This window comes from Somniosus microcephalus, chromosome 3, assembly GCF_052327205.1.
Source record: "Somniosus microcephalus isolate GS21.2 chromosome 3, FLI_Smic_1.0, whole genome shotgun sequence".
Classification (NCBI taxonomy): Eukaryota; Metazoa; Chordata; class Chondrichthyes; order Squaliformes; family Somniosidae; genus Somniosus; species Somniosus microcephalus.
Genome location: NC_140989.1, coordinates 322,371,616 through 322,383,733, shown reverse-complemented (window position 1 = coordinate 322,383,733; position 12,118 = coordinate 322,371,616). Strand labels below are relative to the sequence as shown.

General features: G+C 47.4%; 1 protein-coding gene across 3 annotated transcripts in view; it reads left to right on the top strand.

Annotated features, from left to right (window-relative positions):
- zte38 (zebrafish testis-expressed 38) overlaps positions 1-12,118 on the top strand; it is a 41,529-nt gene that overhangs the window by 7,451 nt on the left and 21,960 nt on the right. For 2 of the 3 annotated variants that reach the window (XM_085983068.1, XM_085983067.1), the window contains exons 3-6: positions 6,312-6,456; positions 10,469-10,532; positions 11,449-11,485; positions 11,761-11,781. In XM_085983068.1, coding sequence (XP_085839194.1) covers positions 6,312-6,456; positions 10,469-10,532; positions 11,449-11,485; positions 11,761-11,781 — 267 coding nt within the window. The remainder of the gene's footprint in view (positions 1-6,311; positions 6,457-10,468; positions 10,533-11,448; positions 11,486-11,760; positions 11,782-12,118) is intronic. The other variant, XM_085983069.1, reaches the window with a different exon arrangement.

The window sequence follows — 12,118 nt, the reverse complement described above, 5'->3', positions numbered from 1 at the left end:
CACAGAGCCAGGAGTGGAGGCCAAAGCCAAACCATTTCTTTAGGTAACTTTCTTTGGCTAAACTGTATAAGCAGCGGTCAAGTTTGAATACTTACAGTTCATATTCCTTTCAGGTCGTCAGTTGTGTGGGCAACAGAGGAGGAATATAGAAGATTTTAACAGTTGATTTGTGTGACCAATAGGTGGGAGGCAAACCAAAACAGTGGAGAGACGTGGGCATCTCGCACCACAGAGCTACCACTGTTGGGAAGCCTACACCATGACAGGCAAATAGGAATTCTTCTCAACAAATGTTTACATTGTGGCAAAGCCATCAAGAGACTCTTGCAGTAACGTTTATAATTGTCTTTAACCATAGTTGTTACCTCTGTTCAAACAGTGCGGGATCGATAAAATCGCAATCTGACGCGATGATGTCATCACGCGGGTCACGTGACATTCCCAACGGCGGGAAGCGTGATGACATCAGGGGGGTAGGGCGTTTCTGTCAGTCCTTGTGGATCCAGCTAGTGTACAGACCTGTGTGGAGTTTCTCCTGCGTTCTTTTGTTTGTAACTGTTTCAGTACATTAAACCACATTTGTTTAACTGTCAGTTTCAACCGCAGTATTTTCGTAGTAGTGTGAAGACACCTACATTGGTGACCCCGAAACTTCGCGAACGTTTTTCACGGTGGACACGGAACGCAGGCCAGTGATGGAAGCCAACGCAGTGGCTTTGAAGCTCCCCCAATTCTGGGAACAACAGGCGGCCTCCTGGTTTGTGCAGGCTGAGGCACAATTTGAGCTCCGCTATAATCGTGCAGGACCAGCTCCGATATTTGTACGTGGTCTCCGCCCTCGACAGCTCGATGGCGTCGAGGATCATCAGCCTTCTGGAGAACCCCCCGACCGCTGACAAGTATGTCGCCATCAAGACACGGCTGCTGCAGATATTTGGCCTTACAAAGGCGGAGCGCGCTCGCCGTCTACTTACACTACCCGGGTTAGGCGACTCCAAACCCTCGGAACTAATGAGCCCCATGCTAACCCCAATGTTTCCTGTTTCGCGAGCTGTTTCTTAGTCAGCTTCCTGAACAGGTCCAAGCAGCCCACGCCAGGTCGGACACCGGGGATTGCATCGCGCTCGCCGAAGAGGCAGATAAAATATACGCGGTCTGACAGCAATACTGCGCCATTGCGCAACGCCCAGCCCCGAAGGGCCCCGCCTTGACGCCTCCAACGACCGGTTACTGTTATTACCACGCTCGTTTTGGCCTGAAAGCCCGCTGCTGCCGCCGGCCTTGCAGTTTCGCGCCCAAACCGTCAAACAGACTGCCGCGAGTCAAGAACACCGGAACCGGGGCGTGCCCCACGGCCACGATGGCGATCAGCGATTCCGGGAATCTTCTGTATTTAATCGACTCCATCTCGGGCCGTCGTTTTTTGTGCGACATGGGGGCACAGTGCAGCATACTTCCCGCCTCGGTCCTCGACCTTCAGTCCGGCAGACGGGGTTTTCCCCTCCAAGCTGCCAACGGGGGTGCGATTCGCACTTTTGGGAACCGGCGGGTACAAGTCTGTTTCGGTGGCCAACGTTTTAGCTGGGATTTCGTCACCGCTCAAATTTCGCAGTTTCTCTTGGGTGCCGACTTTTTCGGCGCCAACGGCCTGTTGGTGGATGTGAAGAATCGTCGCCTCGTTCACGCCGCCACGCTCGACGGTATTTCATGTGCGCGCAGCACGGCCGCGCCGCACTCGGTCTCCTGCGCTCAGCCACCTCCCGACGACTTCTCCCACCTTCTCGGGGGCCCACCTTTTCAGCTTCGACCGCCAAGCATCGGGTGGAGCACCACATTTCGACGACGGGCTCTCCCGTCTACGCCAGGGTGTGACGTTTAGAGCCCAGCAAGCTTGCGGCGGCAAAGGCGGAGTTCGCCGCGATGGAGAGGATGGGGATTATTCGCCGGTCCAGTAGTCCCTGGTCTTCGCCGCTCCACATCGTCCTCAAGCCGGGCGGGGGATGGCGGCCCTGTGGCGACTATCGTCGCCTCAATGATATAACGACACCCGACCGCAACCCCGTCCCGCACATCCAGGACTTCTCCGCGCATTTGGCAGGGAAGTCAATCTTCTCTAAGGTCGACCTCGTCCGTGGGTACCATCAGGTGCCAGTGCATTCCCAGGATGTTCAAAAGACGGCCGTCATCACCCCTTTTGGACTGTTTGGGTTCCTCCGCATGCCCTTTGGGCTTAAAAACGTGGCGCAGGCATTCCAGCGCCTTTATAGATTCGGTTCTGCGGGATCTCGATTTTTTGTTCGTCTACTTGGATGACATTCTGATTGCCAGCACCACAAAGGAGGAACACCTCAAGCATCTCCGTGTTCTTTTTCGTCGTCTTCAGCAGCATGGCCTCATTGTAAACCCAGCCAAATGCCGTTTCGGCCTGTCGCAACTCGATTTTAGGCCACCGCATAACTTCCGAGGGAGCAATGCCGCTTCGAGCTAAGGTGGAGGCGATCACGGCTTTCCCGAAGCCGCAATCCGTGAAGGCCTTACAGGAGTTCCTGGGGATGGTTCATTTTTACCATCGGTTCGTCCCCAGGGCCGCACAACTCATGCGGCCGCTCTACGAGGCCCTCGGGGGCAAGACGGGAGAGGAGCCCGTGGGTTGGTCGCAAGACATGGTTCGCGCCTTCGGCGATACGAAGACCGCGAACACGACGATGTTGGCACATCCCCGGCCAGGAGCTACTATCGCCCTCACGACGGACGCGTCGGACTATGCCGTCGGGGCCTTCCAGGAGCAATGGGTCGACGGCGCGTGGCAGCCACTGGCATTTTTCAGCTGCGGTGGCACGAACGCCGGTACAGTACCTTTGACTGAGAGCTGTTAGCTTTGTTTTTGGCCATCCGCCACTTCCGATTCCTCCTCGAAGGGCGCCGCTTCATTGTGTTTGTCGACCACAAACCGCTGACGTTCACGATGGCCAAGACTGCCGAACCGTGGTCGGCTCAGCAGCAGACATACATTTCCGAGTTTACCACCGACGTCCGGCACGTGGCCGGCAAGGACAATGTCATAGCGGATTGCCTCTCCCGTGCCGCCGTCCAGGCTGTTCAATTAGGCATTGATTATGCGAGAATGGCTGCTGACCAGGCTGCCGACCCGGAGACGCAAGCTTTCCGTTTTGACCCCGCCAGCCTTCAGCCGAGAGATGTACCGTTCCATTCGGCGGGTACCACTCTCCTCTGCGACGTCTCCTTGGGTGATCCACGTCCGATTGTTCCGACGAGACGTTTTCGACACCATTCACGGTCTGTTGCATCCCGGGGTGCGTGTGTCGCAGAAGCTGCTGGTCTCCAAATTCGTATGGAGAGGGATACGCAAAGACGTCCGCGACTGGGCGAACACTTGTGTGGTTTGTCAGCGGGCCAAGGTGCAACGGCACGTCAGGGCCCCTCTGGCCACCTTTGAGGTACCAGAGCGGCGGTTCGACCACGTTCACGTCGACCTGGTGGGTCCACTTCCACCGTCCCGTGGTTTTACACACCTTCTGACGATGGTGGATCGCACCACGAGGTGGCCAGAGGCGGTTCCCCTGACGTCTACCACCTCTGCGGATGTCGCTCGAGCCTTCATTTCATCATAGGTAGCCCGTTTCGCTGTTCCGGCGGATATTTCGTCCGACCGCGGGCCGCAATTCTTGTCGGAACTATGGAATGCGGTGGCCACCGCATTGGACACTAAACTCCATTGCACTACGGCCTACCACCCGCAGGCGAACGGGTTGTGCGAGTGGTTCCACCGTTCATTGAAGGCGTCGCTCAGGGCCAGCCTTCTGGATGCAGCATGGGTCGATAAACTGCCGTGGGTTATGCTGGGACTGCGCACAGCGCCGAAGGAGGATTTACAATCTTCTGCCGCGGAAATGGTTTACGGCCAGCCACTTCGGGTTCCGGGCGAATTCCTGCCGTCACCTACGTGGCTGTGGTCTGCAGCCGGTCAGCGAGAGGCCCACCGGGACGCGGCTCAGTGCTTCAGACCAGTTCCAACCTCGCAGCATGGTTTGCCTTCCTCCAACGTCCCCGTGGAGCTGTCAAAGGCTAAATTCGTCTTTGTACGCCAAGACGCCCATCGCACCCCGCTCGTACCTCCATATGCGGGTCCGTTCCAGGTTCTACAGGCCGGGGACAAGAGTTTCGTGATCGACTTCGGGGGCAAGCTGGATTACATCTCCGTCGATCACCTCAAGCCTGCGCACCTGGACCTCGAACAGCCAGTCGAACCTGCTCAGCCTCTGCGCCGGGGCCGGCTGCTGGCTACCGCTGCACCTACCCGCACCGTGCTACCTGCCAGCTCGCCACCCGCTCAGTGTTTTCCTCTCCGGGAATTAAGGAGTCGGTCAAACAGGCTTGTCCGACCTCCTCTGCGATTGACGTTCCTCGTTAAAGACAATTTTGGGGGGGCGTATGTGGCAAAGCCATCAAGAGACTCTTGCAGTAACGTTTATAATTGTCTTTAACCATAGTTGTTATCTTTAAGTGTTTGCTCTGTTCAAACAGCGCGGGATCGATAAAATCGCGATCTGACGCGATGACATCATCACGCGGGTCACATGACGTTCCCAACGGCGGGAAACGTGATGATGTCAGGGGGGTAGGGCGTTTCTGTCAGTCCTCGTGGATCCAGCTAGTGTACAGACCTGTGTGGAGTTTCTCCTGCGTTTTTGTTTGTAACTGTTTCAGTACATTAAACCACGTTTGTTTAACAGTCAGTTTCAACCGCAGTATTTTCGTAGTAGTGTGGAGACACCTACAACATACCATTTAACATTGTAAATGTTGACAATAAATCATGACAACAAGAAGTAATGTTTATGAAGATGAAGTGCGTACACTGTGCAAGATTTTTAATAATAGATTATAATTTATAGATTGAGGATGGCTTTGCCCACAAAAGCTCTAAATTTGCAAGGCCCTGCGGCAGGTACAGATTGTTAAATCTTCTTAATAATGGTCCCTTGACCATATAATTTCAGTGCAAAGAGGCATATCTCTGGCAGCAGCCCCTGAAACTTTGCCACATCAAAGGGACCAGTGTTGCCCCCGTGTTCAGTTGTGCCATTGTGAAGAACAAGTCCATGTTTCTGCACCAACACAACTTTTTTTATGGTGAGCTGCAGCCTTTAACAGCTGCTGCCTCACTCGATTTAATGATCCCCAGCAAGTGTGCTAAAGGCCAAGCTCTTTGGCCAAACTTTTCCTGTGGTAGTAGCCTATCACAAAATTTGGCATGACCCATCCTTGTGTTACTGGCACAACTGCACAAGTGAGTTGTGCCATGTGCCAGCACAACCCCATTTTCCTTGACTCACAAAATCAGAGCTCTTAAGTTGGATGATTAATTTTATAAAGACAGGAGTGTTATACATATAATGCAGACTATGTTCTCTGGTAAGATGGAGCTGTACTCTTTTACGGCTGTAAAGTCTAATTGTTAAGCAAACTGAGTCACAGATCACAGAGTTTAATTGTTTTGTCAAGGAACTTTGCATATTGGAATTTGCCTGTGAGTTTTCGGTTCCACCTCAAGCATGCAACATTTTAATAATGTTTTGAAAAATATATTGATAGATATTGTATTATTATAGATATGTAAAGGGTTGAAATTCCACTGGCACCATTGCACCACCAGAAATAGTGTGGTGCAGAAATTCCGGCATGACACCTTGCCAGAGAAGGGCGAGCGCCTGTGCCAATAGCAACACAATAGAACTTCCCACCCAGAAGAGCAGTTGGAATCTCTGAATGTAAGGCCAAGATAGCTCCAGACCAGTTGGCCTAAAACTGGGTGGATCCATAAAGATATTTGATAGTCGGCCCAGAATCAAATGGCAATCGATTGCTGTTCGATCCCTACTTGATGTGGCCCAGAAAGGCATCTATGCCTGCTTTCTGCAGATGTTGATACCACTGAGCCTTATAGCGATGTACCTAGCAGGATTTCTGGGGGTATCCTAGGATACTCAAACTGAAGGCGGGAAAGCATGCCCCCCCCCCCCCGCCAACCCATCCTTTGAAATTTACTATCGCTCTTCTGAAGGAAAAGAAACCCATCAGAGATGTGTTTTGCTCCAACTTTCGGTTACTCTGATCTCCTTATGTCCAAGAAGGAGCAACATTTCTGTGTTATTGTAAATATAAAGCTAAAAGCGGAATGCCTAATTTATTCTATTTGTGAAGAAGAGGTTTGTGAGGTCTTTCTCATAAGTGGAATGGTTCCCAAATGGTTTACTCTCTTTTTCCACTGATGTTTGTTCTTTTGCTAGTGGAGTGCAATATTTCCCAATGACGTAACAACACAACACCAATCCCTTGTATTCATTAAGAGAATGATGGCTGTGGGAGTATCATGCATTACATATCTGCGTGGGATATTTCCCGAAGATGCCTATAGAACACGATACTTGGAAGGTAAACACATTACTGGTTTAACATAAAGTTTAGTTATCCCTGAGAAGTCACACCGAAACAGTGTTGTGGTTGTACAGACAACGGTTTTATTTGCCCCATAAAATAATTTTATTCAACAGATATTATTTATTCAAGTGATTTTTGCTTAATGGGTTAAGTTTCCACAAAGTTCCCAATGGATATTTTTCAAGCCATTGGATCGGGATCAATCCAAATTACTGTTAAATTACTCAGTTGACGTGTCCTGTTTAGTTTGCAATATTTATGTAACATTCTTCTTTAGACGATTTAAATTAATTTATCACTGATTTCATGGCACTTCCTGTGGTAAGGCCAATTTTTCTCTGCCCTGCTCCCAAATGGCCCCTGAAAAATGGGTGTATTGCAGACGAAAAATGGGTGCATTGCAGTTGAAAAGTGGATGCATTGCAGAAAAAAGGTACTATTCCTTTGCTCTTTTTTGCTACTACAGGAAACTTTCTGGTATCCGGCACCGACGGGACTGAGCTGGTGCCGTTAGATCAAAACTGCCGTAGAAACCAGCGCTAATGTTAAAACATACGGAGCTCAGAGCTCCGTGTGAAGCAACAAACCTTGTTGCTTAGCAACAGCTTCAAAACAGTCGGCGCAGCTTGCAAGCGTCTAGCTGAAGCTGTTGCTTAGCTACAGAGATGCTTGCAGAGCCAGGACTGGAGAAAAGAAGCACCGAAAAGAAAAAAAATTATCTGAACTGACTCCTGAATTTTGCCGGTAGATAGAGCTTTCCGGACATTTAACCTCCGGATAAACAAAAGTTTCCTGTATATAGTATGGCACCCACAATACCTCTGTGGCTTTATGACTGCACCTGAAGAGAGTGCAACAATGTTATTTTCATTCAAATGAATGTCAGAAGGCTTTGCACTCAGATTTCTTCTAATAGCATCAGGTGCAGATCAAGGGCAAACTAATCCAGACTCAACTATTTCAGTGCTTCCATAGCCAGCCTCCCATTCTCCGTGCTCTGTAAACTTCAATTCATCTAAAACTCTGCTGCCCGTAACCTATTCCGCATCAAGTCCTGCTCACCCATCACTGCTAGCTTTGCAGACCTACATTGACTCCCGGTCCCCCAGTGGATCAAATTTAAAATTCTCATCCTTGGGCTGAAATCCCTTCATGCCCTTGCACCTCCATATTTTTGTAGCTGCCTCCAACCCTACAGCACCTCCCAGAACTCTTTCGTTCCTGCAATTCAACAACAACAATAACTTGTATTTATATAGCACCTTTAACGTAGTAAAACGTTCCAAGGCGCTGCACAGCAGTATTTTAAGACAAAACATTTGGCACTGATCCACATAAGGATAAATTAGGGCAGGTGACCAAAAGCTTGGTCAAAGAGGTAGGTTTAAAGGAGCGTCTTAAAGGAGGAAAGAGGTAGCGAGGCGGACAGGTTTAGGCAGGGAATTCCAGAGCTTAGGGCCTAGGCAACAGAAGGAAGGGCCACCAAAGGTTGAGCGATTATAATCAGAGATCCTCAAGAGGGCAGAATTAGAGGAGCGCAGATATCTTGGTGGGTTGTGGGGCTGAAGGAGATTACAGAAATAGGAAGGTGCGAGGCCATGGAGGTATTTGAAAACAAGGATGAGAATTTTGAAATTGAGGCGCTGCTTAACCGGGAGCCAATGTAGGTCAGCGAGCACAGGGGTGATGGGCGAACGGGACTTGGTGCGAGTTAGGACACGAGCAGCTGAGTTTTGGATGACCTCAAGTTTATGTAGGGTAGAATGTGGGAGGCCAGCCAGGAGTGCGATGGAATAGTCAAGTCTAGAGGTAACAAAGGCATGGATGAGGGTTTCAGCAGCGGATGAGCTGAGGCAAGGGCGGAGACAGGTGATGTTATGAAGGTGGAAGTAGGCAGTCTTTATGCTGCGGATTTGTGGTCGGAAGCTCATTTCCAGGTCAAATATGACACCAAGGTTGCGAACAGTGTGGTTCAGCCTCAGACAGATGTTAGGGAGAGGGATGGAGTCAGTGGCTAGGGAACAGAGTTCGTGGCGGGGACCGAAAACAATGGCTTCGGTTTTCCCAATATTTAATTGGAGAAAATTTTTGCTCATCCAGAACTGTGTGTTGGACAAGCAGTCTGACAATTTAGACACCGTGGAGGGGTCGAGAGAAGAAGTAGTGAGGTAGAGCTGGGTGTTGTCAGCGTACATGTAGAAACTGACGCTGTGTTTTCGGATGATGTCGCCAAGGGGCAACATGTAGATAAGAAATAGGAGGGGGCCAAGGATAGATCCTTGGGGGACACCAGAGGTAACGATGCAGGAGCGGGAAGAGAAGCCATTGCAGGTGATTCTCTGGTTACGATTAGATAGATAAGAATGGAACCAGGCGAGTACAGTCCCACCCAGCTGGATGACGGTAGAGAGGCATTGGAGAAGGATGGAGTGGTCAACCGTGTCAAAGGCTGCAGACAAGTCAAGAAGGACGAGGAGGGATGGTTTAATTCAGGCTTATTTTGCATCCCCCCTCCCTTCACCCCACCATTGATGGCTGTTCCTTCATCCGCTTAGGCCCTACGTTCTGGCATTTCCTCTCTAAACCCCTCCACTACTCCACTGCCCTCTTCTCCTTTAAGACCCTCCTGAAAACCCACCTCTTCAACTAAGTTTTTGGTCATCAATCCTAATAGCTCCTTCTTTGGCCCGGCATCCGTTTTTGTCTGATTACGCCTCTTTGAAGACTATTTCTTATGTTAAAGCGCAATATAAATGCAAGTTGCTGTTGTAGTTAGTGGTCAGTAATTAACTTACCTTGGCATAGTGGCTGGCTAATTGACTAGTGTGAATTACAAAGATTTATTTATACCATGACGATTTCAATGACCCGTAATTTGCGGTCAGCAGCGAAGCAAAGGTGCTTGCCGCTGACCTCGAAAAAAGCTGCCCACAGAGATCTTGCGATTTCTGTGGAGAAAACTTGTGGTTTCTCGGCGTGTAATTGATTGCAGCACTCTGAATAGGGGATTCCAGGCGCATGGGAACACCATCACTGCCAAGTACCCCCCCCAAGTCACACACCATCCTGAGTAGGAATTATATCACCATTCCTTCATCGATACCGGGTCAAAATCCTGGAACTCCCTCCCTAACAGCACAATGGGAGTACCTTCACCACACGGGCTGCAGCGGTTCAAGAAGGCAGCTCACCACCAACTTCTCAAGGGCAACTAGGGATGGGCAATAAATGCTGGCCTTGCTAACAACCCCCACATCCCAGGAACAAATTTAAAAAAGATGCAGCAGTGATGTCATCACGCTGTCTAAGCAGCCAATCACAATGAAGAATTCCCCCCGATGACAAACCAAGAAATAAAAGACAGCTTTCATCCTCACTTTTTAAAAATGTTACAGAGAGCGAAATAAAGATTGGGACTTTCACTTGGGGATAAGGTAGAAGCTGAAATATAAAGAAATTTAAAAAAAACTTTTTTTTTTTTAATTATAATTTTTATCATAATGGAGAAATTTGACATTCCACAAATATAAACATTATTTTTGGGGGGCCAGAACAGTTGGTTAGCTGTCACTATGCTGTTAAAACTCCAGTTACACCTATTCCAACAAGTCTTAACATTTAATGGGATATTTAACAGCGATATTAACATGGAAAAGCTCAAGTTTTCGTTAATTTCACTAATTGCCGGCTATGACAGCGCAGCCTGTGCCGGAGCAGTGAATGACTGAACCGCAACTTCAGGATTTTCGCATTTAGTTGCGCGTGCGCTAAATCCTGAAACTGCGGTCAGTTTCGGAGGGGTAATGACGGCAAATGCTGATAGTTCGCCATCATTATCCACCGCAAAATTCGGGCCCATGGCCTTTGGTCCTAACTGGATGCAGCAAATAGAAAAGCCATCATTCATTATATTTGCGTTCTGTGGTTCAGATAATTATATAACCAGCACCTTCTGGAATTTTTTAAATGGTAACATTTTGATAAATATAACTTCATAATTTCTCAGGCATGTGTGTAAAAATTCTGCGTGAAGACAGTCGGTTTCCTGGAGCATCTAAAGTAGTAAAATGGTAAGTACACCTTATCTTACAGACAACGTAATGATAAAATGCATAATTAAATGATTTTTAAAAAACCACTAGATTAGCTGCAACAACACAAAAGCAAAATACTGCGGATGCTGGAAATCTGAAATAAAAACAGAAAATGTTGGAAATTCTCAGCAGGTCAGGCAGCATCTGTGGAGCGAGAAACAGAGTTAACATTTCAGGTTGATGACCTTTCATCAGAACTGGAAAATGTTAGAGATGTAACAGGCTTTAAGCAAGTGCAGAGGCAGGGAAACGGGGATAGGGAGGAAAGAACAAAAGGGAAGGCCTGTGATAGGGTGGAAGGCAGGAGAGATTAAATGACAAAAGGGGTGGTAGTGCAAGGCAAAAGGGGGTGGTAATGGGACAAGAAAAGAAACAAAAGATGGGTCTAGAGGAGCTGAAAGTGATAAAAGCAGAATCATTATCAGCAACTGCTGTCCGAAAAAATCGGAGCAGTGGTTATGATCTGAATTGTTGAACTCAATGTTGAATCCGGAAGGCTGTAAAATGCCTAATTGAAAAATGAGGTGCTGTTTTTTGAGCTTCTGTTGAGCTTCATTAGAACAGTGTAGGAGGCCGAGGACCGAGAGGTCAGAATGGGAGTGGAGCGGAGAATTACAGTGATAAGCGAAGATTAGCTAAATGGTCTTTCTTCGTTTCAATCACTTGTTTAGTGTTAAGCTCAATTGTGGAAAGAGTTAGATTCGTTGTAAGACATTGTCATTCTGTGAAATAAATGTATTGGATCTCAATGATGTTTTGTGCAGAATTTATTGAAAGAGCCAGGAGGAAAACTTTCTATATTATGTGAAATGTTGATCTGAAATATTCAAATTTTACAAACCATCCTTACTCACTTTGCTGAATACAGTTATTTCGTTGTTCTTTTTTCCAGGATGATGGGATGCTTCGATGCATTGGAGAAAAGATTTGTAAGTCCATTTTGTGTCAAATACAAATTTATCTTTCAATGTTTCATTTTATAACTTTGGAGCTTGTGTGTTCCAGTTATTTTAAGTACACAAAATCTTTATTTTTTTTGAAGGGTGTCAGTAACAAATATAAAGTTATATTTTATTATGTCTATTTCATCAGATCATAAAGGTTAATTTGAATGTCTTAAATTTACATACACAGTAATTACGTATTCCTTAGATTGTTTAAAAGCAAAACATTTCAAGCTTTTCTGTGTTTCTTTTATTGATAGCTGCGAACAATTATTCTGGGAGTAAGTACATTTCAAAAATTTACATGTTCACTGTTAGACTTAAGATTTTTGAAACTAGGAATTAATTCCGATTTCTAAGACCAATATTCTGGAGTCTAGTATTAGGTCCAAAGAGACAAAGTGGATGAAAGTTGATACAGTAATGACATTACACTCCTGAAACTACTAATAAAAGCATTTCTAAATAAGGATGAAAATTAAAAAGATGTACATGTTGGAAAATGAAGTGCAAATAGAAAAGGTTGGAAATGCACGGCAGGTTTGTCAGTAACTGTAAAGAGAAAAGTTGGTTTAAAGTTTTGTGTGTAGTCCGTTCAAAATATTAATAAATCTTTCA